General features: G+C 40.1%; 4 protein-coding genes across 7 annotated transcripts; 1 reads left to right on the top strand and 3 right to left on the bottom strand.

Annotated features, from left to right (window-relative positions):
• The first annotated feature begins 216 nt into the window (after positions 1-216).
• On the top strand, positions 217-3377 carry LOC105015598 (ubiquitin thioesterase OTUB2). 2 transcript variants are annotated; one of them, XM_010878870.4, is made up of 6 exons: positions 217-538; positions 648-725; positions 935-1053; positions 1183-1267; positions 2261-2452; positions 2709-3377. In XM_010878870.4, the coding sequence occupies exons 1-6, from the start codon at positions 536-538 to the stop codon at positions 2916-2918; spliced, it is 687 nt and encodes a 228-aa protein (XP_010877172.1). In that variant the 5' UTR covers positions 217-535; the 3' UTR covers positions 2919-3377. The 2 variants fall into 2 exon arrangements, with proteins under 2 accessions (XP_010877172.1, XP_010877171.1); XM_010878869.4 differs by having other exon boundaries at positions 218-725.
• On the bottom strand, positions 3090-7653 carry ddx24 (DEAD (Asp-Glu-Ala-Asp) box helicase 24). 2 transcript variants are annotated; one of them, XM_010878868.5, is made up of 8 exons: positions 7363-7653; positions 5188-6620; positions 4905-5058; positions 4252-4764; positions 4058-4133; positions 3782-3970; positions 3567-3696; positions 3090-3452 (listed from the first exon to the last, which is right to left on the bottom strand). In XM_010878868.5, the coding sequence occupies exons 2-8, from the start codon at positions 6614-6616 to the stop codon at positions 3199-3201; spliced, it is 2745 nt and encodes a 914-aa protein (XP_010877170.1). In that variant the 5' UTR covers positions 6617-6620; positions 7363-7653; the 3' UTR covers positions 3090-3198. The 2 variants fall into 2 exon arrangements, with proteins under 2 accessions (XP_010877170.1, XP_010877169.1); XM_010878867.5 differs by having other exon boundaries at positions 5188-6645; positions 7363-7652.
• A 175-nt stretch (positions 7654-7828) lies between these two features.
• Positions 7829-9969, bottom strand: si:ch1073-416d2.3 (protein Z-dependent protease inhibitor). Of its 2 annotated transcripts, none has more exons than XM_010878871.3 (5): positions 9890-9969; positions 9032-9646; positions 8470-8746; positions 8220-8367; positions 7829-8111 (listed from the first exon to the last, which is right to left on the bottom strand). In XM_010878871.3, the coding sequence occupies exons 2-5, from the start codon at positions 9615-9617 to the stop codon at positions 7920-7922; spliced, it is 1203 nt and encodes a 400-aa protein (XP_010877173.1). In that variant the 5' UTR covers positions 9618-9646; positions 9890-9969; the 3' UTR covers positions 7829-7919. The 2 variants fall into 2 exon arrangements, with proteins under 2 accessions (XP_010877173.1, XP_010877174.1); XM_010878872.3 differs by lacking the exon at positions 9890-9969 and adding an exon at positions 9781-9864.
• Positions 9970-12658: 2689 nt separating this feature from the next.
• Positions 12659-17433, bottom strand: atxn3 (ataxin 3). The gene is made up of 11 exons (XM_010878876.4): positions 17345-17433; positions 16714-16878; positions 16570-16614; positions 15649-15734; positions 15416-15482; positions 14384-14471; positions 14146-14281; positions 13820-13989; positions 13538-13694; positions 13371-13426; positions 12659-13283 (listed from the first exon to the last, which is right to left on the bottom strand). Exons 1-11 carry the CDS (start codon positions 17366-17368, stop codon positions 13231-13233), a joined length of 1047 nt encoding a protein of 348 aa, XP_010877178.1. The 5' UTR covers positions 17369-17433; the 3' UTR covers positions 12659-13230.
• Positions 17434-17442: the final 9 nt, after the last annotated feature.

Genomic DNA, 17442 nt, shown 5'->3' with positions numbered 1-17442 from the left:
TATTTAAAATGTTTTTTAAATTATCTGAAATTATATTTGAAATGATAAATAAACATACCTATTGTTTGTTGTTTAAAAAGTTAATACTTCTAAACCACAAAGTTCAAAAACACTACACTAGCACACAGACAAATCTAGGCCTGCTCAATAACGGATATTTCGAGGTGCTTCGGTTCCTCTGGAACAAAACAGTCAATGTACTGTCCCTTTAAATACAAAGCACGTTGCACTGGCACTTCTAAATATCCGGTGGTTCGTGCTGTTGTTGGAAAATGAAAGTATTCTGGAATGTCTCTCGATAATACTTTTAATGGAACTGTTACTTCCTTTGCGTAGAATGTTCGTGTTCTGTCAAATAGTATAGAGGTCTTGACACGCGCGAGGCCCGCAAGATAGGATGACAAATATGGAAACATTGCAATCTGTTTCTATTTAGCTAGCCACCTAGCCATGTTTATCTTTATAGCATGCTAACCAACCTCATGAAAGGTAGACGGACAAAATACATTGGACTAATCTTTGAGACGCCTCAAGTATGGTAATGTTATCTTTTAGCAACCCGACAGTTTAGGGATTAACAAAGCAAGTTTCACTATTCCATTTGAGCACACATTTTACTAATTTATCCAATGACTACTTCACGACAGGCGGACGCACGACAGTTAGTTTCAGATAGACAAGAAATATCTACGTATCTGCTGGAAGTGCAAGCAGCAAAGTATCGGGTAATTTTACCTATTCTTATAGATAACTATTGAAAAAGCCCATATCCCTTGGAAATATTTATATGGAAACGTTACTAAATTACACTAACAGTGTTATAAGTAAATTAGTGTCACCATATATAATGGACTAGTTAATCAAAACAATTAAGTTAGTATAATTGTGTTTATGAATATGTCACATTTAACGAGACATCTCATTTCTTTTAAAGGACATTTGCAGCCAGTACAAGTACATGAGAAAAATCAGGGGTGATGGCAATTGCTTTTACAGAGCACTTTGCTTTGGACATCTGGAATCATTGTTACAAAATGATAGGTCTTTGCAACGGTAAATTCCTTCCTATGTTTACCTCCTGCAATGTGCGTCCATAGAATATTTTGGGTTCTGATGTACATTTGCATCTGTGGCTTTGTTACTTCAGTGTAATAAAGGAACAATCTGTTTTCCATTCTGAAGATTCAAAGAAACAGTGATACAAAGTGGCAGAGAGTTATTGACTGCAGGCTTTGATGAAAGCTCTTTCAAAGACTTGCTCGACATGGTAAGTTTACGTGTGACTATTCATTTGTGCTTTTAATCAAATAATGGCATTATAAAAATTACAAAATGATACTATAAAGAACAAGTTAAATCTCTGAAGATTATAATGTCGTGATTCTTGTTCACATAATTAGTTATAGTGTGGCCTTTAGTTAATTGCCATTTCTCACCTTCTCCATGTCTTTCTCAAAACCCATAGGGGGTGGTGAAATTAGCCCTCCCCTCTGACCTTATACTCACGTTTTCAGAATTAATCTAGGAGGCAAGTAGAACATAACTAAGAAATTAATGGGACTTGTCATTTGGTTTAATAATTTATTCTAGTTTTACTGTTCCCCAAGTGCTCAAAGAGCAAAAACAATAATGAACAATAAATCATCATAAGTCAGCTTTTAGAGGCCAAGTCTGATTAAAGCATCCTCCATTGATGGCACATGTGTGAAACAACCAGCCTTGTAGCTGGTGGACATTTCTTCAGGTCTGTGGCACCCACTTCGGTGATGTCTCTAGCTGAGGTTACTAAAAAAGCTCACCACACAATTCAGAATAGTAGCCAGTTGCGTCAATACATGTATAGCACAGATATGGGATATTAGATTCCCTCGTTGTATAATTGTATTGTTGAACCTAGGCTGTAGGTAACCAAGAATACCATAGAAAATGATAATCAAAATGTTCAAAGACAGAAGTTGATTAACAACAATTAAACCCTTTAAATTGTAAAAATGTACAGGAAATCTGTGCTTGTGCTGCTACTAATAGCAACTACAGGGTTCTACAGTATAGGAACACTAAGGCAGTAAGTTGATTGTTTTTTAAGGATCAATACTTGCATCACATTTCTGTTGTGAAGTACTCTAGATGTTCTCCTGGTCAGAGAAACAATTCTCACCTTGAGTTTGAAATCACTGATATTTGTTTTTATTTCGCATAGGGACGGATTGGTGCTCAACCTGGCAAATCAAGTCATTGAGTCTGATAATTCATGTTCTAGTTTGTAGGTGTTGTGGAACAATGTGAAGCTGATGGACAAGGGGACACATTGCTTCAGCTCTTTAATGAGCAAACTACCTCTGACAGTCTGGTGCAATACCTCAGGCTGCTCACCTCAGCCTACTTGCAAAACCATGCAGACTTCTTCAGCCACTTTGTGGAGGCACCCAGTCTCCAAGTGTACTGCACTCAGGTTTGTTGCGCTTAAGACCTTGCAGTCCTTTTTTCTATGGAAGTGTTTGTGGTGCTTCTGATGCTTTTCCAAAAAGACAATCCATACCCTTTTCTAGGGGTTTTGCCCTGCTCCAAACTAATGTTTGAAAGTGTTCTTCTGCTCTCTAGAGGTGGTGCAATGAATTAGAATTTTTCCAAACTGTAATTTGATATGAAGGCATCAACATTTGTACTGAAAATACATATTTCTGCTGACAATGTCCATTTCTTTCCAGGAAGTTGAAACCATGGCGATGGAATGTGACCATGTAGATATCCTGGCTCTTTCGGAGGCCTTAGGAGTTAGCATACACATTGCTTCTGTGGAGGGGGGAGATGGACAACGCCTGGCCCATCACACCATTCCAGAGGGAGCAGAGCCCTCCCTACACCTTCTCTACAAAACAGCCCATTATGACATTCTCTACCCACATCATTGCCATTGAGGGGCCTGTGAAGCCTCCACCCATCTCAGGGTTGCCAGTAGTTAAATGTTCAAACGTATATTAAGATTTTTTTTTTTTAAAAAGGACATGGTAAAGGTTTTAGCATTGTTTTGTAATATACAGTATATACATATGCACATTTGTTCCAAACATGAATTATTCAAACAAGACTGATAACTTAAAAATTATTTTAATGTGAAAGTTCCATAATTGCACTGTATTTCCATTTATATAAATTCAGTCTCAGCCATTGTAATTAAGACCAGTCATTTTTAATATACTACAGCTTCAGCTTGTTTTTCTTCAGTTTCTGTGGTTTTTTCTGTGTTGTTGTCTGATTGGAGACACTGGCCAGGGCTGTTTCCAAACCATATTGGGGCATGTTGGATAGGGAGAGCTTACCCATCTGTGTGGGATACTTTGTCTTCATCACATTCTTGAATACAGGCTGAGAAATCAGGAGTTTCAGTTGCTTCTTCATGCCCTTCACAATCTTCTGCTGTTGCCTGTCGTCCTCCTCGTCCTTTCTCCCCCCTAAAAAGACAATGTCAATTTAGCTGTAATCGACTGATGCAAGTTCCTTTTATTTCTGAGTTTGCTCCCAAGCAAATTCCCTCCTAGAGAAGTGATTTTATTGTGTAGTCTTACCAAGCAAAACATCATCATCCAGATCCACCTCCATGGCTTCTGCTGCTTGCTTAAACCAGGAGTTGTGCTGCTTCTCTCTGCTGTTGTGGTACTCAATCTTCTCAATAGCCCTGGCAAGGTTGACTCGCTCCTGTGAACACAAACAAAACAATAACACTGCCATATTTCATATTAAAATAGATGTGGTGCCTGGCTAGATAATGTATATAGCCTACCTTGATGGCAGCCATGCAGTTGCTCTGCACAGGAAATACGGGAACTTCCTCATCCTTTCCCAGAGCTCTATAGATTTTCCTGAAGTTTATCATGTCATCCGGCCCAATCAGGAGCAAACTGAGACCCTCTTTTGCGGCTCGTGCCGTCCTACCACTGCGGTGGACATATGTCTCTGTTGTCCTGGGAACCTGAAACACACACAACTTGTTCATTTGAAGAATACCTATCAGAAACACATAATGCCGGGAAACTGCCAAAGGTATCGAAAGACATACCTGGTAATGAATTACATGTTGAACATTAGGAATATCAAGTCCTCTTGCCGCAACATCAGTTGTCAGGAGCACACAGCTGTAAATATCAATGTGCAAATAAAACACTTGACCAATTAAAGGCTACTGAAGTTCTCAAAACAGACAGGGATAATAACTGGCCTGCAGTAAAGATGTGTAATTTCTCCATGCCTCACCTCTCCCTCTCTGCAAACCTCTCCAGGTTCTTTAGTCGTTGCTTCTGGTGCATGTTAGCATGCAGTGGCAGAGGAGTGCGATCCAGGATAACTAGCAAAGAGTTAAGCCGCTTGATGCAGTCAATACTGTTGGCAAACACCATAGTCCGACCTGGATACTGAAGGAGGAAGTAGTACAGAAAGAAATCTTTCTCTTCCTTATCACAATGTATCCTTGTCTCAGTCAGAGTCTCAACAGTAGCCTCTTTCCGGGTCAGATCAATTACTTTAGGCTTGGACCTAATCCCCACTTTCTCCATAAGGAGCTCAAGCTTGCTCCTCTGGTCCAACTTCTTGCCCTTCTTTCGCAGGACACGGGTGGGCAAACTGTGAGCCATGGTCAGGGTGGCAGAGAACACAAATGTCTGCCGTTTTGGGTTGAACTGGACATTGTTCAGAATTTCCAGAAGACTTTCCAGCTCAGCGAAATGTCCTCTTTCCACCATACGGTCTGCTTCATCAATTACTAGGCACCTATGGGAAGAAAAGTGTGTTTTACTGATTATGTACTGATTACTGTTGAATTAATCAAATATTCCAAGACTGATATGGACAAACAACTGCATTTAACATACAATAGTAAATAGCAACTATTTGAAAATACAACTGATTACCTAAGCTGCCTCAAGTTCACTAGATGGGGATGCCTCTCTTTGATCATCTCCCACAGGCGCCCTGGAGTGGCAATGACGATTTCAGGTCTGCGCTTCAGCATTCTAATCTGTTTTTGCTGGGCCATTCCACCGACCACAATCGCCGTTTTTATACCTGCACACAAGAATGTCAGTTGAGTTATTTAGACACAATTCTTGAAAGCCCACACCTTACAGCATGAATATGGTAACAGTCAACATTTAAAATAGACAGTGAGATGCCACTGATTGATTAAGTACTCACCAGTAAACTTGGCTACAGCATCAATGTGATGTTTCACCTGTACAGCCAGCTCCCTGGTTGGGCAGAGGACCAATCCTAACAAAGGCTTTTTTTCACTGATATTGAAGGTCATTTGTTCTTCTGCTGTGTTGTCAAACTCAAACTCCATATCTTCAATTACTTTGATGCACCCAATCTTTCCAGAGTCACTCTCACCATCGTGAGAGATCTCTTCCTCCACCTCACTTGTTTCCTCGTCATCATAAGCATCTTTAGGTTCCTCTTTAGGGTTGGCGTTTTCCACTGTGCCAGCCTCTTTAGATGTAGCACTGGTCTCTTGAGGTGTTCCAACAACCTTGGTGCTGATGTCCACAGATTCCTCCACTGTCGACTGGTACATACTTTCTAGTACAGCATTTTCTTCTTTTGCCCCCTCACTTTCCTCTGCTCTTTTCTTCCACTCCAGGATGTGATGGATCATGGGGATGCCGAATGACAGCGTCTTACCACTACCTGTCTCGGCTGCCCCAACAATGTCCAAATGGTCTCTGATGGCAGGTGGCAGTGCCAGAGCCTGAATTGCCGTGGGTGATCCAAATCCCAAACTGCTCAGTGCCTTCAACACTTGGTCAGGCACAAACAGATCCTTCCATGCCGTCACATCTGAGTTTTGGTCAGAACCTAGGTTTGCTGCATTAGTCCAATTCTTTGCTTTCTTTTTGGAGATTTTAGTAACATTGCTTTGAGGGGCTATTTCAGTCAGTTGCTCTTGCTCTGTCTCTGGTACATGTTTTTTGTGTGACTCAATCTGTTTTTCTAACTTAGTTTTCTTTTTCCTATTTTTCTTCTTTTTGCCATCAGTCTTTGTATTGTTTAAATGCAGCTGAGCATCTTTCGATACAGTTTCTTCAGGACCCTTTTCCTCAATCAAAACGACTTTCTCAAGAACAACTTTTTCTGAACCATTTTTAAGGTTTATGACCTTGTCACTCACCTCAAGTGTGACTTCACTGTCTGCAGAGATGTCATCATGTATGGTTGGGTCATTTTGTTGGGATGTATTTTTTATATTCTTCTTCCTCTTCTTTTTAGCTGGTTTTTCTGATATTTCTGACATTTCTCCCTCACATACCTCCCCCTGTTTTCCTCCATCCTTATCACCCTCACTTGCTTTTCTTTTCTTAGCTTTTTTCTTTTCCTTTCTTTCTTCTCTCTTCTTTTTGTATTTTTTTGCTTTAGCTTCTGCTTTGGCTTCTTCCTTGGCACTATCTATCAGTCTATAGTCTGTCAACTCCTCAAAACAGACAAGTCCCCCCATGCCTTCTTCAGAGAAGAGGCCGGGATCTAGCTCTACTGCTTTCCAGCTGCCCTTCACATGGATCCCCCTTTTGGCTGACTTTGGCCTGGAGAAAGGACGCATACCTTTCATCTGGCTCCTGTTTGGTTTCATTTTCCTATAAATAGATAAGAACAGTTCCCCTGTTGACAAAATTAAGACTATATTCATTAACAAGGGTGAAGTACATATTAATTCCAAGTAGCTTGATACTGTATCAACACTGTACATACGTAGCTGGTTCTGCAACGGGATCTTACGTCCTATTAATGACGCTACCATATTTGATATAGATGATTTATGATATTCAGTACCAGTAGAAAAGTTTGGACACACTCAAGTGAATGGGCAACTGATTGTAAACCTATGACTGGAACTGAATATAATTAGTAATGTGTCAAAAATATTCATACCATAGCCTGTTTACAGTAACTTTCCTATCTATCCATTATTATCTTGCTGACTAGCTAGTGAATGACACTGTGACTGAATCTTTATTCAATAGTGAGGTATTAGCTGGTATGCACTCTAGGTAGCTGATGAAAACCGTTGTAATAAATGGGATTCAATGACAAGACTAGAATAGTAAGCGAATACCTTCAACAATAAATAAACATTGTTTAACCTAGGCGAGCCAGCATAAGCGTAAAGACAGAACTTCATGAATAATACATTGAGCCATGAATGGTTACGTGAACTAGCCACAACAGCTAGCTATAAGCTAGCTAGCCATGTAGTAAACTAAATATGCCCTCAATACTCGTCTTTCTTACACCCCGCATCACAAAATAATACATATTCAATATACTTCCATTAAATATAGCTGGCTGCGTAAGAAGCCAAACAAATCAAAAAAATACCTTTGACTGCTACAGATCTTTACTTAGATAAATCACAAAACAAGACGCATGCAACTGCCAGACACGAGGACGCAGCCATTAAAGTTGTGATCACGTGGTTTGGAGTACGTTTGGGGTTAGTTTTTCTGACCATCAAAGAAATTGACAACGCATGGATAGGTATTTCAAAGATTAGATAAACACGTTTTACAAAAGTATTTCTAAACTTTAATTTAAATGTAAGTGTAAAATTCTCGGGGTTAATCGTATAACCACGTAAAAAACAACTCGGAACTAACAACTCGGTGCCACTGACACTGGAAAATGTTTTTCGGGAAGTGAACGATGTTACAATAATGTAAAATCATCATTTAAAAAAAAAATACGATTTACACTTTTCATAAACCACTGGATTGGTGATTTATGTCTTTAATCCAATAATTAAAATGTTTCTGTGAGTCTGTTTAGGGAGATAATCAAACAGCCAAATGTCTGGTTTTCCTTTATTAACACATACAAATGGAACATACTGTATGTACAACACCTCTCCAGGCACCAAATGCCTTTACCCAGTAGGCTTAGTTTTTAGTCGGGTCAATCACTCGGCCCATGAACAACAAACTGTTAGTGGCTTCATGGTAGATGAAAAAGAAGAAGGGTCGGTTGACAATGAAGGAATAGGGTAAGGAGTATGCAACAATGCCACCTTCTGTGGCGGTGGCTGCAGTGGTGCCCCTCTCATCCACCTCGATCACTGCCTTGTGAAAAACCTGTAACAAATCAGTGCATTGATATTTGTATTTATTCACAGTGTGTGAAGACATTTATATTCCTCAATGGTTTCTGATGGAAATTGGATATAGAATTTTTTGTCTGACCTCTGACACCTTCAGGCCTGGGTTGTTGCTCAACCTAGTGAGATTGGCTGTGTCAAGGAAGATCCTGGATATACCCAAATCTGGTAGGATGCTGTGCATGGCATAGGATTGCTCCATTTTGAATTTAGGCAGTTGAACTTCCACTTTCCTTTGAAAGAGAAAACTGGCATTCAACACAAACTACTGACTAGAAAAACCTATGTAATTAAGCCACATTAATCTCAAGGAACATCTGATGTTTTCTATTTACCTTTCCTTGAGATTTCTGGTCCACCTGAGGAATCTCTCAGCGGTGATCTCGTCATCTATTGTGGTATAATCCAGGCCTTTGTCGGGTAGCAGGATAAGCATTGAAACACCATTCTGGTATGGTAGTTTCAGCACCTTGGCATTCAGGGAAATATCGTCCATTGTGTAGAATGTATCTTCCATTTTAAACATCATGGGCACCTGGACAATGTTGTAGTTGTCAATATAGAAGCGTCCGTTTTCAGTCTGAATGGGGTTGAAGGGACTCTTCCATTCACCTAAGTTCCAAATATGATAAAGCATATTTGTTGGAAAGCAAATGTGTTATAGGCAATCCATCTGATATTGAAGCAGTTAGCTGAGCAGTTAGTGCATTCACCTTTAAAAACATAGGTTAGAAACACATAATATTAGGAACATCATTATGATATGAAATAAAATACAAGGTGCATGTTTTTTTACTTTGATTGTGAAATTTTCAAAACACAAAAGCTTGAAATAAGATAGAAGCTACTTTTTTAAGTGATACAGTGGAAGCACTATAATTAGTGAATCCTGCTCACCCTGAAAGAAAATAGTGTTGATGAGCATGAGTTGGGTTAATGGATCCAAGTCAGAAACCATTTCCTTGACTTTATTACCAGTCTTTTTCATTATGTAATTATTGATTGTATCGATACTAGCTTTTGTATCCGCAAAGTCCACATTGTTGATTTCAGCGTTGAAGAATTTCTTGATCTGGTCACTGTAGTCTCTCTCTACCTCAAACTTAAGGCGAACAAAGAGTGAGGTGCTCTGGTCTATTTTCAATGTCCCATCTTGACTTATGTTACCCTGGAGACGTTGGAAGAGTTCTGGAATGATGTTGGGCTGGTTTTTCCGATCTAGGTGGGCCAGGTTTAGCCCCTTCAGTATCTCGTCTCGTGTGGGACCTTGTGCTGCCATTGAGAGGGTGGTAAAAGCTGTGGATATACTCAAGGGTGAGAAAAATATGTTATTATCATGGTCGCTGGCAATCTTCCTGTAGAGATTCATGGCAAAGTCCATGTTCTTGAAGGTTAAGTCTGTGATGTTGAGGCTCTTCTCTTGAGTTGGGTAGGCAGTAGTGCAGACAATGGCCAAGAGGAAAAAGAGTCTCACCTTCATCATTGTTTTTTGGTGAGAAATGTGATCCTAACCTGTAATAGATGTTGATTAAACCTTTTTGACAGCCGGGACAATGACAGAAAAAAGAAAAACGTATTTAAGTAATTTTTGAACAAATGTGAGCTATTGTTGTTCAATATTTAGGGGATTTAAATCCCATAATTACCAAACACATTTGGAAGACTTCAACTTGTCAACAACAAAACCAACACAGTCTATATTTTCTAATAAGTCTATTCTTACAAATAGTTGTATACTTTTCAAAACAGACCTACCTTCTATCTTGGTTATAAGCAAGGTATTCTGTCAAAAGCCTCCATCTACTATTTGGGGAAGCAAAGTGCAAGTGTGCCTTAACAGTTATATATTAACCATGGTGAGGTTATCTTCTGGTTTCTTTGGTCTACTTCTAAATTCATGCAAATTTGGTACGGACAATTTTAAGTGCCAACTTTAAAAGGTGGAAATTATGTAACTCAATCTTAAACTGACTGCTTTTTTCAGTTTATTTTATGACAGTTTTCACAATCTAGCAAAAGGCCAGTCATTTGAGTAATTTGGTTAAAAATGAGATATAATAGGAACTTTTTGACATGTGAATGTGAAACATTTCAAGCCTTTTTGCCGGACCGTGTAAGCGCAGCCGGCTAAGAAGAGCGAATGTCTCTTATTGAGTGAGTGAGCGTGAGTGAGTGACTGCCTGAATTAACTTCCTGAGCCTTCAGTACACACAACCACAACCATTGACAGTTGTCCAGATGACACTCACTGACACCCTCCACTGGAATGGCAAGCCACAGAAGGTTATTGCTGAAAGGGCTGGCTGTTAGCAGAGTGCTATATGAAAGTATATTCCTGGGAAGTTGACTGGAAGGGAAAAGTGTGGTAGGAAAAGGTGCAGAAGCAACAGGGATTGGGCTGAGGCTGGAGTCAAGTGCATCAAGAGCCACCACACACAGATGTGTCCAGGAAATGGAAATCTACAAGAGTCATATTCTTAGTGTCAAGCCACTCCTGAACCAGAGACAACGTCAGAAGCGTCTTACCTGGGCAAAGAAGAAAAGAAACTGGACAGTTGCTCAGTGGTCAAAAGTCCTCTCTTCAGATTAAAGTAGATTTTGCATTTCATTTGGAAATCAAGGTCCCAGAGAATCCAAGTTGCTTGAAGTTCAGTGTGAAGTTTCCACAGTCAGTGGTGATTTGGGGTGCGATGCCATCTGCTGTGTTTTATCAAGTCCAAGGCAGCTGTCTACCAGGACATTTTATAGCACTTCATGCTTCCATCTGCTGAAGCTTTATGGAGATGCTGATTTCCTTTTCCAGCGGGACTTGGCACCTGCCCACAGTGCCAAAATGACTGGTAACTGGTTTGCTGCCCATGGTATTACAGTGCTTGACTGGCCAGCCAACTTGCCTGACCTGAACCCCATAGAGAATCTATCGGGTACTGTCAAGAGGACAATTAGAAACACCAGGCCCAACAACACAGACGAGCTGAAATCCGTTATCAAAGCAACCTGGGCTTCCATAATACCTCTGATTGCCTCCATGCCACGCTGCATTAATGCTGTTCAAAAGGAGGCCCGACCAAGTATTGAATGCATGAATTAACATACTTAGGAAATGTTTTGAGTTAATAAGCTGAATTGAGTTCTTCTCAGGTCAACATTTCTGTATTGTACATTTTTTATTCTAATATTTTGAGATACTGGATTTATGTCCATGACTTGTAAGTCATAATCATCAAGATTGAATCAAAAAAGGCTTGAAATGTTTAATTTATGTGTAATGAATCTAGAATATATGAAGTTATCACCTTTTGACGATATAATTTTTTTTTGAGATGCACCTGTAGCTACAGTTTTTGGAACATACATCAATAACATTTCACCTTATATATTAAGTTACTAAGTGAATGATTTGTGATGGTCAAAATGTACTATAATTGTAAATGCCTAAATTAAAATATTAGCAATTTAAAAAAAAGTCTGTGAATCCCATCAATAAGGGGAGACTTTCTGAGACAAACCTAAAATATACTTACTCAACTGCAATTGAACATATTGGCAGATTGCAAGTACACATTCTTTAAGCACGGCCTACTGGAAAAATGTCAAACCTGAGGTCATTCTCGTGGCTGTAAGGATTCAGCTGCCCACTGGACTGAGCGAAAACTGCTTAATCGACAGAGAACCTTCTGTTTTACCTGGATATACATTTTTTGTTGCATTCTAACTAATAAAACGGGGGGAATTGAAACATACTTTAATACTAACAAGGTGTTTAAAAACTGAAATCAGGCACTGTTTTTCCTTCCAACAAACTGTAATTATCTTAAAAAGCTGTTTTTCTGTGTACCAAAATAAATATACATGGTCAAAGATCAATGAAGCAAGATTCCAGAAGATTTCAACAAATATTTTATTCCTGGAAATATTTTTTTTTTTTTTAGATACAGCGAATAAAAGAGAATGATGATATAAGTTGGTGATGTGGAGGATAAACAACTGATTTTTTTAGTGTCTATTAAAGAATGTCAAGAAGTAGGAGTGAAAGATGCAATCGTAAAATTAAAATAAAAGCACTGTGGCATCACAACGGCGGTTCAAATTTTGTTTTAGAATAAAATAATTTCACAAATCAAGAAAGACAAATAAATCATGGAATTACCCAGGAGGTCAACACTGAGCACAACTCAAACAAATGGGATATTACTGTACTTCTATTTAAGCAGAGGTCTATGTTTTTAAGTTCGATGGGGAGTCATGTGCAATACATGGTTTGGATTGGCACATCCAAGCCAGCAAATTCCACATCATAATTTTATAACTGTAGAAGAATAGTGTTTACACTACACCAAAAGACCAAATCTAAGTTCTTGGAAAAATGTATGACTAAAGATATTTAGTGGCAGTTAATTAAGTAGCTAAGGCTAGTTGGATCAGCCATTTAATATAACCCACCCTACAGAATGTACAGTAACATTTTGATGCACTAATACTGCTAGAATGAATTCCCCTCTCTACTGTATACTTTTATTCTTATTTTTTTTTACCCAAGTGAAAGAGAAGGCAAAAGACTATCACGGTCTCTATCAAACCCCTACCTCTCTATCGAACCAATGGTCCCATGTAGCACTTCCATACTGAAGGCTAGAGGATAATCCCGGACTATTCCTGGTTTCCTCTGACTGGTTACACACTGCACCACTGCGCCCATCGATCCCCTACCAAACACATCGGCACAGTGGGATCCACTACGACCCCTCCCAGAGGAAAACAGCAAGTGTAGGAATAAAAAACAAACCACAAATTAGAAATAGAAGGCGCCGTGGTGGAAAGGCCATCGGACTTGGAATAACTGCATTGGAATTCTTTATCGTCTCTCTTCCCGGCCTCAGCGTCACTTCTCTGTTAGATTGGCGCCTTTTCGTTTTTCCTTGTTGTTATTCTCTTCTCTACAACCCGTCAGCGAACTAGCCACGGGTGTGTCAGCCTTCTGGCCAGCCATCTGTTCGCTCATGGGAAGGATTAAAGGAGGGGTGAGGCTGCCCTGTAAAGGGGTTACCAATTGAGGCCAGTAGTCGTCGCACGCTTCTGTGGGAACTCTCTCCACCTCACTGGCTGCGTTTGGCTGGTTCATCCTCCTCTGTGCCACTCATCCCAGATCCTGGAAAAGGCCAGGGACGGGGGAAAGCTTTGAGTTATTTTTATCCAGCAATGCACATGTTTCTGTATGAGCGCACCTCCCACTTACCTGTGATTTGTGTGGGTTGTTGAGGAGAGATGGGCTGAGCCTGCTGTTGGGACTGTCTGCAAAACAGAATGGATTCACAGGTTTATGCTAACCAGTCTGGTCACCGTTTCGTTACGACTCACAGAAATGAATGCCAACGACTGAACTCCAGATGATGCAGCACTCACCTGTCAAAATAAGCTTGTCTCCTCTTCCGCAGGTCCTCGGCTGACAGTTTTCCACTCTGAGGCGCTTCTCCTGCAGTACTTGCTGGTGCCTGGCCAGCCAACGGTGTCTTAGGAACAAGTTCGCCTTTTGGCATTGACTTATTGCTCATTACTGCCCCTAGACAGAGACAGTAACTGTGTTAACAGGCTGTATGCGTCTAAACCAGGACACGTATGGTGAAGCAGTTTAGTGTGTCTGATTTGCTGTGTGTTTTTCTACCTGCCAACCCAATAAAGCCTTACCCTGCATGCTGAGCTGTATAGCCCGACGAAGGTCAGCCTCTTCATCCTCCACCTCCATGTCTTGTCTACTCAGGGCCAGGGCCTTCCTCAGCTCCTCCTCATCCTCATCCATCACAGCCTCTTCCACGCCTGGGACTGTCTCCAGCACACTAACCTGCCCTGAAGATCTGCTGCTCAGGGTGAAAAAGCATTTTCTGCGTCACGTACCGTTCATTTTCTCTAGAAATTGGTCCAGGTGTTGGAAGATTATACAGTACGTGCTGTAAATCTGACAGTGATGTGGTCAGGCACTGTGTACTCCCTCTCTGTAGGCGTATGTCCCTTACCCCATGCCACTACTCGACTGAGCCTCGTCCTCTCCAATCAGCTTGGGTCTCTGTTGCTGCTGCACCTTCATGATCCCCAGGATCTGCTCAGCATCACAATCTGGGAGATTTCCTCGAATCACAAATATGGAATAACCTGCGAGAACACAGGCCTTCATTGACCAACTAGCAAGCTCTGAGTAATGAAAAGGGCAACATTTTAAGCAATGTGTTAAAAAAAAAAGGTTGTTAATTTTACCTTCTTGTTGTAGCTGTGCAAGGAAGAGAGCTAGGTAGGTGTCTGATATCAGCTCTGGTCCGGTCAACAAGGAATTCAAATTAAACCACTATAATGAAAAAGGGCAGCAGGCTGCATCAGAAGGCTATGTCATCTGGCCCTAATGTTGGAGGTCAAATCAATTATACACTTACTGGACAGTTTATTAAGTACCCAAATCTGATTTTTTTTTTTTTATTGATTGCGATCAATATAATGAATTCAACAGGCTATGAGGCATTCAGTTACAGTTCGACTGAACAGAAGAATGGGGAAGAAATGACTGACCAAAGCACTGAGTGTGGTACTGAATGATCATCAGTTCCAGATAAAGGTTCCATTATGTCAGATATTACTGCCCTGCTGGGCATTTCACACACAAAAGTGTCTAGGGTTTACAGAGGCTGATGTAACAAACACAAATACAGCCAGTCAGCAGCAGTCCTATGGATGAAACCAGCGTGTTGATGAGAGAGGTCCATGTAGAATGCCAAGAATCATGCAAATTAACAGGTGGACTAAACATTGAGTTGTGTGCAGATGTCAAGGATGGGTTATTGCAGAAGATGACCAGGTCAGGTTCCACTTTTATATTTGGAATGAGATTGAATGGGCTGTTCACATAATTAATGTACTGCCATCCAATCTACATCAACTGCCAGTCCATGACATCAGCATGGACCAACCATCCATGTAAAACTTTTGCGATACCTTGTAGAGTCTATGCACTGAACAACAGTCCATATTCCCATTTCTACATTATTTGAAATAGCTTCTAGTCACTACTGTTATGTATATTTTGTATTTTCTGTTTACAATTTTTTCTTTATATATTTCTTAATAACTATGCAGATGCCATGTCCCAAGAATTTCATTGTTCAGAATGACGCATGTTATTCAGTGCACTTGACAAAAAGAGACTTTGAATTTGTTCTGGATGAAAAGGGGTCCAACCCAGTACTAGATGGGTGTACCTAATGATCAGAGCACTGAGTGTAAAATCACAATGTATACCTGTTGCCCAAGTTTTCGAATTGTAAACCAGTGTTCCTTGTAGTTGCATATGAATGCCTTTTCATTTCTGAAACAAGAGGACATTTTTCTTGTTCATTTTAAAAGGCATGTAGCAATTGGATATAGACTAGTCAAAACAAAATAATGTGAAGTTACAAAACAAATATGACATAATACACAGTTTAAACTGTGTATTATACTGTTTATACTGATCACATCCACATGGTTCTTACATTGGATTTATCATAAGCCTCTGGTATTCTCTGCTGTTAAAGAGAATCAGCTCCAAACCCCAAACTGATAATGCATTGCTGATAACCTAAAGGAAAGATAAAGGAGTTGTCAGTGTTATACTTTTAAGGGTTACATTTTGTCCTTACCCCAGATATATGACACCTCCATGGTACACAGTGCCCCCCTCTGGCCAATTTAAGTTATTATTAACAAATATCAGTTGCTTACTAGCCTGAACATCAACGGGGCGGCATTATAGTAATACATTTTAAGATCCTCTCCATCCAAATAGCCAGTCTCTGTAGGATAAGCGTGTGTGACTGACCAACAATGCCACCAGTGTTCTCCACAAGGAGCGATGTTAGCTGTACTATTAAAGCTGACTTAATAAGTTCAGCATGCCACCCTGGGTCATCTCTAAATACTGAGTCACCCACAGTCCCCCATATTCCCTGTTCACACTGGACTGCAGGGCTAACTGATAGAGTGGTGCCAGGAAAACACCCTTTTCCCTTGTTAAAAAACCCTCTGAATGAGTGGACGTCTGAAGACAGGAGAGACAGCAGGTCTCCCCGCACAATGACTGAGTCATTGGGAGTCCAAAGCTTTAAGTACATCGATGTGCACTTCACAGGTGACCTGAAGTAGTCTGACTACACCAACACTGTGCTTCCACCTCAGGCGGCTGAATAAATTCGGCATGTCCCAGAGCACCCTCGTAAACTTTGGTTGCACAAAGTATTTGTAAATGTGTAATCTATATTTGTATGGACTTTCACTTTCCTTGTTTTATATTATAATTACTGGATTTAACAGACTGCACTTTTTATGAGCATATACAGAGGACTTGGCTATAGTTGTGACAACGCTATAATGTTAATGTGGCCAATTAAAAATTGATAGTTAGGTTTCCTACTCACTTGTATAGAAAAGAAACCACTGTCATCCATGTTACCAGATGGTTGCTGCAAATACATAAAATTACAGCGCATCGTAAATTACAAAAGCTAATAAACAACTTCTGTAATTATTTTAACACATCCAGACACAGACCCCTCACTCACCTGTAAAAAAGTTCTGTACTCTTCACTACCCATACCACCCTCTGCCATCCTCATCCTTTCCTCTTCATCCAGTTGATGGGCGATGGACGATAGATCAACGGGGGTGAAATACTCGCCTTGAAGAAGGTTATTGAGGCAATGCTGAGCACACAGGGAGCCCTCTTGCTGTAAATAAGGATTAATTCATGAATTGAACACTTAGAAAATATATAAATAGTTGTAGCTACTGTAGATGGCTTGGTAATCTAACTTCTGGTAAGAAGTCACGCTCCAGTGAAACGACGTAAGCTAACTAAAAAGGTTATATAGCATCATGTATTTATAAATAATTCGCTACCAGTTCAAAGTAGGTAGCTAGCTAGGTAGTATGATCGTTTATATGTACTATGCTCGCAAGCAAGCAGCTCTAATAAAGTTTAGACAAGTTAGAGACTGCCACAATTTAACTTAGAGTTGATTTAGCTAGCTTGCTAGCTAGCTATTATTTAGCAAGCTGACACATTCTACAAGATGGGTAATCCCTCAATATACTTAATGCGTACACTGGCGAAATATTTAGCTAGCGACCTGGTTGGTTTAAAATGGCCGGAATTCACATTATGTTCATAATTCAAAAAACAAAAAGGCTTACTTTTTCATGAAAGATGGACTCCATGTTTAATTTTCCTTGCTAAACACATCGTACTCTCTGACCTTCGACCGTATTGGGTTCAGGGCGGAACAGCCAAT

The sequence above is a fragment of the Esox lucius genome, chromosome 15 (assembly GCF_011004845.1).
Source record: "Esox lucius isolate fEsoLuc1 chromosome 15, fEsoLuc1.pri, whole genome shotgun sequence".
Taxonomy (NCBI): Eukaryota; Metazoa; Chordata; class Actinopteri; order Esociformes; family Esocidae; genus Esox; species Esox lucius.
Note: the sequence above shows the minus strand (reverse complement) of the source record. Positions and strands in the feature narration are given on the sequence as shown.